The 16,856-nt window shown below is 36.3% G+C and overlaps 1 protein-coding gene across 2 annotated transcripts in view; it reads right to left on the bottom strand.

Annotated features, from left to right (window-relative positions):
- The window catches only part of LOC110379510 (rhophilin-2-B), a 98,202-nt gene that overhangs the window by 75,327 nt on the left and 6,019 nt on the right, over positions 1-16,856 (bottom strand). For both annotated transcript variants that reach the window (XM_064041430.1, XM_064041431.1), the window contains exon 2: positions 1,406-1,778. In XM_064041430.1, the coding sequence (XP_063897500.1) occupies positions 1,406-1,519 (114 nt within the window). In that variant the 5' untranslated portion in view covers positions 1,520-1,778. The remainder of the gene's footprint in view (positions 1-1,405; positions 1,779-16,856) is intronic.

Genomic DNA, 16,856 nt, shown 5'->3' with positions numbered 1-16,856 from the left:
TTAGCCAGTGACTATGAGACAATGTTTTATATCTCTAAAAGTAAATAGAAAACTTAATTAAACAACTATGTTATTCTCGCTTGTTTCTAGGATTGAGAAGATTATCATCCTAACGTTATATACTTGTAAGTACCTACGTTTTATTAAAAAACCGGCAAAGTGCGAGTCGGAATGGCGCACGAACGGTTCCGTACCATTATTTAAAATAAGCAAAAAAATAACGTTTTTAGTACGGGAGCCCCCAGCCTTCAGTATCTGTTGTCATAGCGGCAACAGAAATATGTACATCATCTGTGAAAATTTCGACTCTCTAACTATCACGATTCATGAGATACAGCCTGGTGATAGACGGACGGACCAACGCGACGGACAGAGGAGCGAAAACAATAGGCTCCCGTTTTACCCTTTGGGTACGGAACCCTAAAAATTGTATCTGACATAGTAAATGAAGTTAGAGCAAGATGATCAACGCTAATTCCTTCTCAGTATGGGAAGAAGCCTGTTCTCTGCAATGCAAGTAGGTATTCTAGTTATAAAATATGATTTAATTTGAACAAACAATAGAGAGTTGTTTAATAGATATTTCATGAATTTTGAATCATATATTGTTTTATTCAAAACAATTACTGTAAACACGTGTTTCTCCGGATATTACTAATTCTAAAGTATGCATCCAAGGCGATATTATTGCAGTAGTAACGAAGTTTTTTCAATGAAATGTCCTAATGAATTCCTACTTATATTCGCATACTTTTACACCGGCTATTAAGGGTTCACCCACCCATAAAATAAGTATAGTTATCGGCACGAATCTTGAGCTCTGACCTACATCTGCGCAGAAGTGATTTATTAGCAAAGAACCAATCCCGAGTGACGGCTATGACGCGATGCACTGCGGGCCAATCACCGGTTTAGCCCGCCCCCGTGCCTCACTTCATACCACAAAAGGGACCCAATAAATTACTTCTGCGCAGGTGAAGGTCAGAGCTCAAGATTCGTGCCGATAACTATAATAACAACGATAATGACCTTTGTATATCCGCAAATATTCTGTAAGTAAAACTTATCTCTTGTTAATCGCTGAAACACACCTACAACCATTTCGTCATAAAACAATAACAATTTTACTTCAAATATTACGACTTAATCTTGATAATGATAATCCTAGTTCCGTAAAAAGTTAACTACCATTTATAATCATCGGCAAGGATATTGAGCCCTGACCTTCACCTGCGCAGAAGTGATTTGTTGGTTTATTGCCATAAGTGTACAGTGCGCAAAGCGATCCCCACTCTTCCGCCGAGAGCTCATTATCCGTGCCGATAACTATACCATACTTCTCCGTGTGAGAGAAGGCCTGTGCCCAGCAGTGGGTCGATAAAAAGGCTGTAACAGTATCACTTACCCGAACAAAAGGGTTTTTCTTTGGTAACTCATGGTCGATCTCGTCTCTGGACTCATCATCCTCAGCGGAGTTAACCCTCACGCAGGTTTTATGGATAGTCTGGGGCTCATCCATACCCGCCACTCATCATACACAGGGTTACACTGACACTACACTGTCACCCACTGGCCGGTGTCACCCACTGGCCGGTAACACTTTTTTATTTTTCGAATTCCGAATTTAAATTAAAAATTGGAATTCCACTTTTGAATTTTGTCACCCACTGGCCAGACACACTTTTATTTTCGTAATGTTATTGCACTTTTATTTCGTAACACTTATTTTTCCACACTTTTTGATCCAATTTTCACACACGTGCGCTCTCGACGAGTACCTGTAACGATTGATATTCTAGATTAATTACAACACAGATAAATGAGTAATGTAAGTTAAACATTGATGTCATTTCGACCGAGTTTTGACTAGTAGATAGTGTTATCAGGTTGGTAATCGTTTTAGATACTACTTTGTTTGTATTTGTTTAACTGTTGGGTAATATATTTTTTATTATCTTTGGATTATTGAATGTTTAAGTTTGCATGTTGATAAGTACCGTAGTTCTTAAAGGGTCATTGAAGAGTGGTGCGTATCTATAATATGAGTATGTACATACAAATGTGTTTAGGCTAAGGTGAGTGATAATCTATCCACTCCAAATTATATGGTTATTAAAGAGTGGTAAGTATCAATAACACCAGTATGTAGGTACATATTATGTGTTTAGGCTAAGGCGAGCGATAATCTATCCACTCCAAATTATATGGGACTGCACTTAGCTTATTCTAAGTAAATAGTCCTTCTACAAATGCATAGACATATAACAGTGATTAGTTGATAAGTAGTCGCAGCAGTGATTTGTTTATACTTACCTCGAGGTTGTTTGAATTGGGAGAACCATTAAATATCTAATCGTTAACAGATCCTTGCTTATGTGAAAGTAATTACTGATTGTCTGTTTGTTACACTTTGCCGTGAGAATGGTTAAAATTCGGATTGAAAGCAGGGACATAGGTAGTGTAGACGGAGAAAGGTTACTTTAATCCTGATGCGTTCTCTCGGGACGCGGAAGAAGTCGCGAGTGAAATCCGGTAAAAATATACGTATCTTAGTAACACAGTAAACATTTTTTTGGCACACAATAGTGGGCTTACATGATTCTCAAAGCAATAATAACATGTATGATGGCGTTGGCACTTGGAATAAAAAAACAATACGCATTACATAACAAGAGACAGTTTGTGAATTGGGTCCCAGAGCGGCTCGTATGTGGCCCTCAATTGCACTCAAATGTTATAATCTCTTATGTTTGGTTATTATTCAACTTCTTGTAACATTTTTGGAACAATAAAACATATTTACCTACTATAAAAATCAAAACTATTACTAAATTTACAAAGTTAAAATTATTACCTACCACTAATAATATACAAACAACAATTAAAAAAAAAAAAACTAAAAATATTGTTTAGTTATTATTGTACTCTTAACTAACTTCTTTCAGCGGTTTTATACGCGTTTTGTGGGAATTGATGTCCTCCTTGCCGATTATCGGCTACGGCGGCTGTTCTCATGTAAGGAGATTAGCCATCTGCGCAGGACATATTATAGTGCACGAGCATTTGCGCAGACACAGGTGCACTCACTATTCCTTAACTCTCATAGCCCGATGGGACGGTAATCCGACACGACCGGAGAGAGATCAGGCGCAGGACCGACATTTACGTGCTCTCCGATGCACGGGAATTACTTCACTTACAAACTACTTAAAGGAAGTAGCCTATGGCCTGATTCGATAAATGATTTTAATGATGGTATTACACTAGTAAACTGATGAGATGTATGATGAGTATTCATATCAGGAACGTAAACTAGATTCAATTCAATAGAACCTTTCTCTTACAATTGGTATATTTTTGTCTTTATCACAGTATGAATTTTTGTTTATTCTTGTTGATTTTTAATTGGTGTGCATAATAAAGAATATATCTATCTATCTATCTATGAATAAAGTTATATGAGTGTCCTTCTTCGTGTGAGAGGAGACCTGTGCCCAGCAGTGGGACGATAAAAAGGCTATAACTTACATGGGTGATTTCACCCTGATCAGTATTAATAGTGTAACCTGTAACCTGCAGGCCACCACAACGCCCGTTGACAACTATTGTTCTATCAACAAGGAAACTAGAGGTGACTTTAACAAGTTTGTTTGCAAGGAAGTATTCGTTGTTTCTTTGAGGAAATTACGGTTTAATCATCCTGTGTAATAGTGTTACAATTTTGTTGTCTGTTTGAAAAGTGGGTTATTGTCAAAGTAGGTCGCTTGTGAGGGTGTTTGGTGCATCAATGAATATATTTTAGGGGCTATGTACTATTTGTAACCTAAACCTTTTGTATGCATTAGTGTATAATAATTGTTATATTTTATGTGGGCTCTAGTTGCTGAAATAAAGGAATAAATAAAATAAAGGTTCACTGTATTCTAAATTGTCGACTACTAGCTTCCACCAATGGCTTCACCTATTTCCTGAGAGAACTTCTTCCAGTAGCTGTATAAAGCATTGCCTACATTTTATTCTAATGTACAAGCCATTTCATCGTCAAGTTTGCTCTCTCGGTAGCGGGTGAAACCACGTGAAACATCTAGTAATATAATAAAGTATAAGTTATTAAACGAAAGGTACTTAACATCTTCGGAATTCCTAATCTGCTCACTCATATAACATGCGTTTGGGTTTAGTTATAAGTCAAGATGAGTCACAAATGATTGTGCAAGCTGCAGGTAGGTGTGATTCAAGCAGTTCAAGCAGTAGGCTGATTTATTTTGAGGTTCCACGAAGATTGATTTGATTTATTTTTATTTATGTATATTTCCCGTATCTATATCCATGCTGGACTCAAACTCGAAATTATACTTCGATTTAAAAAAAATGTCTTGATAGTTATTTATCTGGGAACAGTGAATACAGATTTCTGAAAACCGAATAGTCTAAGCCGAAGTTAAAGGGATGTCTTTGTCTACCAATGGACGTCTTTTGGCTGAAACGATACTTTTCCTACTGAAGGTGGTAGAAAATGGGGTAGGACGATGGATAGACGAAAAACATATTTAAAAGAATTTAACGCGTACTTAGTTAACTTTCATATAGAACTCAAATTATAAATGGAGCCATTTCTTACGTAGTAACTATTATAGTAATCTGTGCCACTACTCCAAACATTAAATTACTCATCATATATACGATCAATTAAACTACAAATCACCACCGTAAAGGGAAAGTCCTATAACAAAGAAAGCACAGTTTTCAAGCAAAGCATATAATTGTAGCTGGTCACTCGACATCTAACGAAGTTAGTAATGACAGCTACACATGTGTTTAGTTACGCCGAACAGTGAAAGATGCTTATTATGTTACGGTGCAAGTAGGAGTCGACGATTTTAGAAAATTGCTGGAAAGACAGAAATAAAAATTTATTTAGAAGATGTTTTATGTTAGGTTTAACTTTAAAATAGTAATACTTTAGAGAATAGTTAAAAATATTTTTAAATTGCAATTCTTGGTTTAAAGCAAGTACCTAAGTCACTATAAGAATGCAAAATGCAAAAGAATGCAAAATATAAGAATGATCATCAGTTTTATAAAGTATATTTATATAGGTTGTTCCATAAGGCTCTTGAAGTTAACATGATGTTTTCAAAATAACGTAACGAACATTTCAGACTTAGACGCGGCTTATTCTTACTCATAACTGACCCAAACTACATTTCAAATCAAGTATAAGAAACCCAAAAATTTTCCTCACCGCAGTCATTTCCCAAACCACCCAACATTAGCACTGCCACTACAACATCACGCTCTGGTTATGCGCATTTCTACGCGAGGTCGCTCACTGGTTCAAGGCTGCACTCGCGCGCAATTATACGGATCCAAACGCACCGTTAACGCGCGCATCATTGAGGTACCAGTGTGTACGGTGGTTTATTGTTATGTTAATTTTTGATCAGTGATTAATGTAGGTAGCTGGTCTTTTTCCAAATATCTTGGGTAGACTTTTCTTTTCCTGTTTGAGTATTTTTTAAATCCCACAGTGTGCCTTAGAATTTGGTTCCCGGGCCAAGGCCCGCCGGGTTTGCGGGATTGATCGAAAGAGTTACCGCGGCCCTGGTACATAGGTAAAAGGCAAACACGATGGATTTTAAGTCAGTAAAAGTCTGACACTCCCTCACCGCTGCTAACCCAAAGCAGGAGGGGTCATTTAATAATTTTTGCAATTAAAAAAAAATGTTGTAATTTATGTCCACTACAAAGAAGATCGATTCGTTTTGCAATCTTATGAACGGAAACTTTTGACGTTCATGTATTCCATGACTGGTTGATGTTAGTTGTTTTATTGCTTTAAATACAATTAGATGTTAAGCTACCGTTTTCCACTCATTCTGGACAAGTAAGCTAATACATTAAGCTCATCATCATCACAACCTAAAAATCTTCCATTGCTGGAGTGCCCCCCACCCTAACTGGGGGAAATTGCCCATACCGCGCTTCACATGCGTGTTGGCGAGCGAGCACTTTAGGGCAATGTTATGTTATGTTGGCCTTCAAGCTAGTTTCAATGGGCCATAAAACCATGTCAACAAAACAAAAAACGCGGAAAAAAAAATACTATTAAAGCTGTACACATGTATCCTTTATGATCTCCTGCCAAGGCCACTAAATACGACCTTGTTTCTTATCTGTGAGACGTCACAACCATGCAAACATGGTGGTGATAAGGGTACAATTATGGAAAACAAAATGACTAGCGGAAATGTGACGCAAAATCTCCTAAGAAAGTAGCGCGCCAAAGTCTTGACAACCAGTCTTGGCAAGGGGTATTGGGTTGGTCAGGTAACTGGGTTGAGGAGGTCAGATAGGCAGACGATCCTTGTAAAACACTGGTACTCGGTAGCATCCAGTTAGACTGGAAGCCAACCCCAACATGTTGGGAAAAGGCTTGGGAGATAGATAGAAAGCCGCGCACCAAAATCTAGCTCCGCCCTCATAGGGCCTTCTTTGGAACCCGTTAAAAAAACAAAACACCACTCTACCAAGACCAATGAGGGTTTTCGATACTTTTTCTGCCGCCAGGCGGCGCTTCGTATGCGTCAGGTCCAAACAGCTGTCAAATAGTATGGAATTGTAGGGTCCGAACTTATTGTTTATTGAAATTCTGTTATATTGGAAGTGTTATTGATTTTATTATGGACTACGGTCAGAATAAGGTTTCCGAACTAAAAATTGAGCTAAGAGAGAGGGTGCAAAAGTCACTGGTACTAAGGAAAAGCTTGTTGAAAAATTTGTTAACACAATCTGATTTTTTTTTTTTTATTTACTCAACCTCAATAGTAAAACAATAATGCAGTGCTTTAATTATAAAATAAAAAAAACACTAAAATCGTTCACTATTCATAGTAAAGATAAGCACTTTGACAGTTACCTGGACCTGACGACTCGGTGCTGCCACCTCGTGGACGCCATTTTAGAAAACCCTCATTTGACAGATATCTCAAGAAACCTGAACGCCTCTTTAGTTTAATAGTAACTAATGATTTTGGTCACGCCTGCCTTGCGTTACTTGACCTAGAAGAAGGCGCCTGACTTGCCTGCCTTATGGCATTTTTTTAAAAGGGAATTCATCAAATGACCCCTCTCGCTGTGGGTTAGCAGCGTGAGAGTGTCAGACTCTTACTGACTAAAACACATCATGTTCCCTCTTAGACCTTTTATGTACCAGGGCCGCGGTTACTCTTTCGAACAATTGGGACAGCCCCGACAGGCCTTAGCCCTGGTTGGCCCCGATGGGGTTTGCTGACTTGCCTTACTTATGGCATCTCAGCTCATTTTTCCTTCCTCAGTGCCTCCTTCCAATGCCACGAAATACGACCTTGTTTCTTATCGCTGTGACGTCATAACCTTGACAACATGGCGGTGATAAGCTTGCAATTTTCAACGCATTTTATTCACGGCTCAACCGATGTTTTGAAGAAGTGTGACAAAATGACTTGTAGAACTGTATTGTTCGAAGATGTTTTCTAGTTTTTTTTGAAGTAGGGAGAAGAATAGGCTTTTCTTGGTGATTGTATACGTTATATTCTTGTGATAAAAGGTAAAAGAAATCATTTCTTTGAGACTGAAACGAGAAATTGAGATTCAGTTTCTGTAATTTGATATACATTTTTTTGATATTTTCGGTCCATATTAACATTATCCTATGCTGTTGGTACTCAGCTGAATCCGGTTAGACTGGAAGCCGACCCCAACATAGTTGAGGTCTCAAGGCTCGGGAGATGATGATGGTTTAGTAGATCTAGAGATTAGCCCTTATAACTTCCCTTGATAAAATATTACTGGAGAATACCTAAGAGGAAAAACAGAAAACTCTCGACAATCCAACATCAAGGCTTGTTGAAATTTTCCTTTATTTTTCCTCTATTGTTCCTTTTCAAGCCGTTTGAAGGGAACTTCCTTCTGACAAACATTTTTGTCACCAAATTATTTTCCTGAGGAAATCTTTTATTGGAGTGATAAAAGGTCAGTTTTTATGTTAGTCTCAAGAATAAGCAACCTTTAAATAAACTCTTAGAGGTCGCGTTGATTCTTCGATTCGTTTATAAGTTATGTTTTTCTAGATCTGCCTTATTTACAATCTAAAGATGTATTTATTACTGAGAATTTTAGATTATTTAAATAAGTACTGTCTTATAAACTGGGTGAAGCCGAGTTGCTGATCTGAGCTCAATTGGTGGTAAGTAGATCTCATAACACAGACGAAGTTGATCATAATCAAAAATAATATAATTACAAAGTTATTTTAACATACGGCAAAGCCGTCCTCCCAAAAAAAGCAATATTTCCTGAACTTCCCCGTACGAAGCCTCCTTAATTAGTCCTTCATCTGTATAGTAATAAATAAGATACAATTATTCGAGTTACAACTCAATAACGATTAATTAAAGCCAGCTGAATGACTGCCCATATAATTAGCCTATTTACAGAGCCATAACTTCGGTTAAACAGTAATTAAGGATTACTAATCGACAGTTTACGAAGTCTCAATGTCGTAGTTACAAGGTTTCTGTTTAAGGGTGGTATTACACTCGAAGAGTTCTTTGAATGTACTAGAAACTCCGAGATTTGAACAAATATAAATGCCTTTTAAATCAAAATATCTGCAAGCTATATATGTATGTATTGTGGACAATAATTCCAATGATTGAATCTCTAATATTATAAACGCGAAAGTAACTCTGTTTTATTTGTGGCAGTTTCGCGAAAAAAAATCTCTATCTCTATCTCTCGATTAAAACTAATGGCTAATTTGGTAGATAGCCTAGAACCTGAGAAAGGACACAAGGTTTTCTTTATCCAGTTACAAGACCGAGTAACATAGGAAACAGCTATTGTATAGTAATGCTTATGAATGTAAAAAAAGCAAACTGTACTAAGATTTATAAGTGTAATACCACCCTAAGGAGTTTTATTCAATTAAGGTTTTAAAGCAATCGATAGTTTTAAAATGGCGCGCGAAGACTTAGAAATGTATTGGGGTCGCCGTGACACGATCCGCTGTCGCGTCTTAGTATTAATTGTTTGGTATGGAAAATTAAAAGGTATTTTCTTGAATGTTTTTGTCTTTTGAGTCTAGGAAAATGATATTAAAGTATTGAAATATATTTACTACTAGCTACTAGCTGTTCCCCGCGATTTCTCTTGCGTCGATCTATGTCTCGATCCCAAATAAAATACCTATAGCAAGTCACCCGAGAATGCTGTAGTTTCCCAACCCTGTTTGACACAGTAGGACAATTCGATTCAATCTGCAAATCAATCCAGTAGTTCTGAAACCTTGTCTGAACAAACAAAAACCTCTTTACATAATATTAAATACCTATAGGTTATAATATAATTTCTCTATGTGTAGAAGCAATTGCAATCTGTATAGCATACAAACGTGTATGTATGTTTGTTACTCTTTCACGGAAAAACGACGGATGTTGGTGAGGATGCCTGAATCATAATTTCCTCAAAAGAAAGACAAATTGCAAAAACATCCCTCAAAACAAGCCTGACAAGTTTGTCACCTTCAGTTTCCTTGTTTATAGAACAATGATCGTCAACTGGCGTTATTGTGGCATATGGGGCACAGGTTACACTATTAATATCTACAGTTTATGGCGAAATTCATCACATCACACTAATATTAAAACACTGAAATATATCACATCACAATATTATTATAGTGAATGTTAATGTAAAAATTTATAACGTTGTTACCCAGCTGCATCCCGTTAGACTTGAAGCCAACCCCAACATAGGGAAAAAGCTAAACTGATGATGATATTAGATCAACATTAAAAAATTTAAGGAACTACTCACACCCGGTTAAAAAGTATACACTAGGACTTATCTAGATGCGGGAAGTATATCTTTCTGGACATTGACAAAACAGCGGAGAACAACAAGTTAAAAATTAAACTTTCAAACCCGATACAAAAAGATCTAAACGCATACAACCACAAACAAAAAAGCGAGCAAAAAATCACCAGCAACATGATTCCAGTCATAAAATACCGGAGTCTTGTATCTCCTGCATGCCAATTACTTGGCACGTGCCGTGGTAGTGGCAATGTGGCTTTTGAGCGTTAATCACCGGTATTGGTATTCTATGGCGCTTCTGAGGTTACCGTTTCGGTGATTAAAATTTTGTGGGTATAATGAATCTTGGACTGGTGAAGTGGAAAGTCATGATATTGAATTTTGGTTTTGTTCAAAGTGTTATTCGATTTTGTAACCATGGGACTGGATTTTAAAACACATTCCTGTTCTCATACAGCAAAGGAACCATTAAATGATGCTTGTAACTAAGCAGATCTCGGCACATTTTTTCAGTTAGTCCAACAAGATGTATTAATAAAAGGAAGAGGTCGTCTAATTATATGGGCATTTGCAAAAAGCTCCCACATTTCGAAGACCCACTAAGGTAATTGCGAACTCCTTAATCATCAGGGTACTATGACACATTGGTACCTGACTCCTTATAATCACAAAGCTACAGGAATGTCCAATTGCCCATTAACGATGATGGCACGGCACGAGCCATATTGACATCGTATCGTGGTGATATAATGACAAGTATCAGGTCACTAAATTGCCTACCTTCGTTGACATTCCAGGTATTAACTTACATTATGTTACTAAGGTTAGGTACTCAGGAAAGTTATTTAATACGTACAGAGATTTCTGCGTGAAAGTCATTATGACCGTTCCAAAATTTGCAAATTTCAACCATATCAAAGAAGTCAAATAATTTTATTTCATTTAGGCCTTTACAAGCACTTATGAGCGTCAAAAATATAAAATAAGTATGATTTTAACATCAACCGTGCTAAGTGCAATTTTATAATTACCTACGAGCATATTGTTGTTATTGAACATTTTTTCGTAATTTAGGTATTTGCCTATCGTAAAGTTAGTAATAACTAAGAGCGGAAAAGCGAAACTTCCGGAGAATATCTGCACGAACAAATGCAAAAGGAGTCAAATGGCTACAATCAAGTATTAGACTGTTATCAGATCGACTAAAAACTTTGATTGAATTCACGATTTTCTTAAACAATATTTTTTTCTAGCCTGACCAACTGTTTTGTCTACAGTGTGGTAGGCTTACCTAAGTATATCTCACTTGTCTTATTCTACACCATTACCCAAAACCTCTAGAAAGTTCGATAGAAAACCTATTAAACAATACAGTATAATCTTCATATCACATTAATACCTTCTCTATTGTTTTCGATCACCCCCAAAAGGCATTTAAGCCAAGAATCACGAACATCCATCGAGCCGGCTAACTGTATGCAGTCCACAGTTACGTGAGAAAGGGATGGGTATACGAGGAAGTAGTGTGGGGGAAAAGGACGGAGATACGAGCGATCAATTTGTGCATGCGCAAGTGGAGTGTGAAGTTTTAGTAGGGCTGTCAGGATTAAGTTTATTGGTTTAATCGTTATTTATTGGTTAACTAACTTGGGTGTTAAGGTTCACATTGGAGTACATAACTATTCCTACATAATATTTTCCTCAAAATAATATATTATATCATCAAATAATATGTCATTAAAAATATTAAAAACCTTAGATAAATTTTTAACCAGCGACTACTACCTTAGACGTAAATGCAAAATGTTTATACGCATGTTTCAATGAAGGAGAGGTAGCTATATTTCTTTCTTGGTTTCTATCTTACCGTACCCTTCCTGATCCTATTTGCCATTGTCAAATGTATTTTTTTCTTTCTTTTCAAAAATAAGCACTGTCATTCAAAAACTTCAATGATAGTACCTAAGTATTACCTGCCAGCCCTGACGTAAACTTGATCGTGCATGACGCATCGCACACACCGACACTCACGCACACATGCACAACGCTTCCTGTATGTTCTACATTCATGGTGTCCCCTTATGGAACGACTTAACTTGCTTTATGGGACTTCGAAGGCTTTTATTCGGGACTTTCTGCTTTCTATAGAATGTTTGTTCTCAGTTTGAAAAGCAATGGTTCTTTTGATTCATTTGTTTTAAGCCTTTTGTGTGGTTTTAGTTACGGTCAAGTTTGGTTTTAAATTACGTTTGAGTGTTCGTGAATTTCGAAGGCTTGAATGGGTTGAATATGTCTTGGGTTGTCTGGGGCACGATTTAAACTTAACAATACTGTTTCAAGCCTAAGTCCAACATCTTATGAAATCAATTCTGAACATAAATATTTCATTGATACTCTGGACAAAGTAGCGAGAATTAATATTATTTTTGCAGAATTCAGTGTTCAACAAATCTACATAGGTACATACATCTCAAAGAAGGAGAAGTGAAGATTGAACTTTGTGCTAGTACAAAGATATTGATGATAATGATGATGATTGCCCTAGAACATAATCATTAGACTCAGTTACTACTCTAGATTCTCGTAAGGTGAAGTGTTAATATCAGTCAGTGTTACTGTGTTATGATGTTACCGTTCAGAATAACCTCTGCTAGAGGTCGCAGGCCATGTTAATGACTTCTCGTGTTAAGAATGAATAGAGTTGTTTAGATGATGCTGAAGACGATTATTATGTGACCTGTATGTCTATTTTTCATATTTATCGCAACAACGACTTAGTATTTCCCTCATTCTTTCTTTGTAGCAAAAACAAATCAAAAACATAACTATGACGCAATTTGTAAAAAAATTGAATTTGACAAAATAACGAAGACTATCTTCTTTACAGTGCATATCGAATTTCGAACTTATCCTATTAGATTGCTTTTACGAAAAATCGTTCAAGGAGGGTCACAAATAGGTATACATGTCATTAGGTGATATTCCATAGGTACATATGATATTTATACTCTTCTTCTGCCATTTCTTTTTCAAATAAAATGTTAATCCAAGGATTCTCTCTTATATCGTGGGTGCATTTACAAACATACAATCTCAAGCACACAACCCAGATTGATAGACATTGAAAAACTCAGCTGCTCCATATAGGAATCAAACTTGCCACACAAAACACAGCAACCAATTCCATCGACCACTACACCAGTCATAGGAACCACCACAGTCTTAATGACCACAAATTCTGCTTACCCATAAAACACTACATATCGCTTATACCTGACAATGAAAGTCTCGTGTCAACAGCAACAGCGTTTCACTTGAACAATACCATTGGCTTCCCATAACAACTGTTAATGGTTGTTACTATAGGTTGTTATAGATCAAGTAGCAATTGCAGTTTTAGACTCAAGTTCATTGACAACATCATCGTCAGTTTTCTTAACTTACTTATGTACTTCCGTTGACTCTTCAACCCTTTGTGGGTCTTAGCCTCCTCTATAATCATACTCCAGTTATAATGAAGCTTGGCTGTTCTTCTCCAGTTGGTAAAATTTCCCAGTTTACTTAACACAACTGTTTTTAATAATTTTCGTATGACCAATTTTCAAAATGAAGAGATAACAGAAAAATAGACGGTTTATGTTGTCGGTGAACTTGGACCTTCAAGTTGTTACATTTTCTAAGCTCAGAAGGTTGGGTTGACCTCTTCGCGCGAGGATTGGTGAACCGGAAAAAAATGAAAATAGATATTTCTTTACCGCTTATACCTACATAAATATAGGTCATGTCATTATTTTAATCATTAATTGATAGTATTTATTTAAGACACATGTTTTCTAGTGCCAGTAAATTAAAATAATAAAATCCTATGAAATACTGATAAACTTCATATTATAGACTTCTATCAAAGCGAAGATGATTTAAAAAAAACTGTTATCTTAACGAGCCTTTGTTGAATGAGGTACACTCATTCAACTCATTCAACACTTCCTAAGAAATTCAACCCGTCAAAATCGTCACAATCCAAAAACACTAAAAGAATCAAAGAAAGAAAGATCATGTGATGCGTGCACGGCCACCGGTGCCAAGGTCAGAGTGAGGACACCAGCGGACCATGACGCGACGAGTCCGCCAAGAGTGCGCCACGGAGAATATACCGTCATGCTGCAGTGGGTTGGTGGTGGCATGATAGGGGGAAAATAGGGGAAATAAAAAGAATGGTTGTTATGATGGGGGTGATTTTTGGAGTGGATTTGGTAAGGAATCAGGTTTTTCGAAGTAGAAAAATTTTGCGAGATATCAATAGATATATCCAGCTAAAAGAAGAAAATAATGAGTTTGTAACTAACTCTATGATAAATCAATTGATACAAATAAAATTACAAAGACATAAATAGGGCTTCTACTCTTTTTGGCTATTTATATTAATCTGTATTCTTAACTTTATCATCTAAGCTATGACATTTTCCTATCAGAGTTTTAAATATTTCTTCTGTAGCAAAACCAATCTCTGCTCTGATATCAATAACTTCCTGGTCTATTGCGTGAGACTCAAACAGATGTTCTTCAACACTTCTAGGAACTTCCACATCAAAATACATACCAATATTATACCCCAGTTCAGAGATCAAAACCATAGCCCCGTGAAACACACGAACATCATCTAATTTAATGATAGCTGTTATAATAAGTCGGCAATCACCGTCACGCTTGCTGGGCGTCCTTGTACATGGTGTTTTTATGTCAACCATCATTATTTGAGGATAAGTTTTTATGGTGTATGCTTCGTTATGTCATGGTGTCTGTTTTTTGTGGGTAAAGGGGTCTTTGGATTGATTTTATTTAACGTCTCTCTATAGATTTAATTTTGTGTTTTCCATGTATGGCGATGTATTTTTACGAGTGGATTATATAGTGTTTGGTAGGTTAAGGGTCTTTCAGGAATAGTTTAGATTAGAGGCACAGTTAGCTAGTTTACAGGCATAAAGATATTTATCTCATGAAAGTGTGTTGTAAGATAAAACATTTGAATTAGCACAGAAAAGGCAAATCTCTGAATTTGGCAAGTTTGACAGTCTTTGTTTCTTTCTTCAGTAGTAAAGTTAATGATCAGTTTCCAGTCACGTAACCAAGAATTTCTTTGATTTCCAAAATGTCTAATTAAACTAAAATTCCTTTGGACCTTTCCCACAGTACCTACCTACTATAATCATCAGCCATCAAAATTGGCTTATTGCACGTACGCTCCTCAAGTTAGCGTGGAAGAAACCGTTAATTATTATTGGAGCGATCATAATAGGATAATTAGGAGTTTAGGAGACGATTCGTTTCAGTAGCCATCGAAAGTTTGCCTTTCTTTTAGTAAAAGGGAAAGAAAAGACATTAGTCCAAATAATGTTATACTAACTGACAGAAGGTAAGAGAAGAAAGTGCTACTAGAATGACGTGTTATAAGAGCCTGCAAAGGCCTACTTGCTTGAAATAAAAACATTATATTTTAACTTTGAAGAAGAAAACAGAAGCTAATTCTGTAACAGAGAAGAATTAATGTTAAAGTAGACTTGAGCTAAAATCGCCACACTTCCAAAATGGCGGAACACATACGTCAATATCTAAATATCTACCGAAAAATCACGCGCAAATCTCATTCACAAGAACATATGAATATTCATTGAACAAACCACTAAAATGAACTACAATTTAAGACCAAATTATTCTCAAAATATTAACATAATAATACAATACGAATCGTCGTAAAATTTTTCTTTTACTATTCGCGAGGTAGACCGCCATCTTGAAAATCGTTATTTTAAAAATTAATTGCGTATTTAAGAGTACACTGTAGACTAAACAGTCGGGCGACAGTTGACCCGATATGGTTAGCATTTTTTTTTATTAGTCTTGATTCCAATAAAATTTTTCAGTCGGTCTGATATCGGCTAAATACCTGATCGTTGTAATGTGCGTACTACCATGCCTCTTCATACTGATTTATGAGCCCAAACAAACTATCGGCCGACTAAAAGTTTGCAGTGTGCTCCTAACTGGCATATTATACTCGACAAATAGGTATTAATTTAGGCACAAAAACATGCTTACATCCGGGTTTTTAAGTCGTAACTTCTTATGTTTGAGCTAAGTTTTTCAGTCTCTGATAGTTCAAGGATTAATGATGATAATTCATTTGTTTTTGTCTGTATTGTAGTTCATTGTTCATGCTTGTTTGCGGAGCGGAGGTCAAAATGAGAAGGTGATAGATACTAAAATATAGAGGATAATATTCAGTACCTTTTTGTTGGTCTAGATTTTTAAGAACAATGGATGAGTGTGGGATGGATTGCAGTTTTCCACCGTGGATAGGTCACTATTCTTTGACAAGTTTCTCCATGTTATGGAAGGCAAGATAAATTCTTGAGTCCCGGTTGTCATTTCAACATTTTTGGCAATAGTTACGGGTGGCCAAAAGGCAAAAATATTTTCAATAATCCATGGATACTTCTCGGCCAAGGAAAATTAACTAAATAAGGGACTTTTATTCTTTGTTTTTATTCCACCAGCCCTACTATTTAGACCTTTATCTTCATAAAATCTAAGAGATTATACATTTTATCCGCGTTACATCTTTGTTCGCTGTTTCTACCATTGTGCTTGCTAGTGTCATAGAGAATAGAGTATTACAACAATTATGTAGGTATTCACTTATATAAGACTCATTGTTTTAACCTGAGAATATATTAATATCATTTAATTATTTAATTAGATGCTGTGGCGACCGGTTTAATACGTTATCTTGTCTTGTATTACTGTAGGTACAGTATATAATACTTAGAAGTAGCCCGTGGTTTCACCCGAGTCCTGTGGAAACTGGATAAAAAGTAACCTATATTCTTCTTCAATAAATGAGCTAACATTGAAAAAATTCAACTGTCTTAGTTTATATTGGTCACCAATAACTGACTAAATGTGAAAAAAAAACATCCCGAAGTAACCTAGACTGTAGT

Source organism: Helicoverpa armigera, chromosome 25 (genome assembly GCF_030705265.1).
Source record: "Helicoverpa armigera isolate CAAS_96S chromosome 25, ASM3070526v1, whole genome shotgun sequence".
Classification (NCBI taxonomy): domain Eukaryota; kingdom Metazoa; phylum Arthropoda; class Insecta; order Lepidoptera; family Noctuidae; genus Helicoverpa; species Helicoverpa armigera.
Note: the sequence above shows the minus strand (reverse complement) of the source record. Positions and strands in the feature narration are given on the sequence as shown.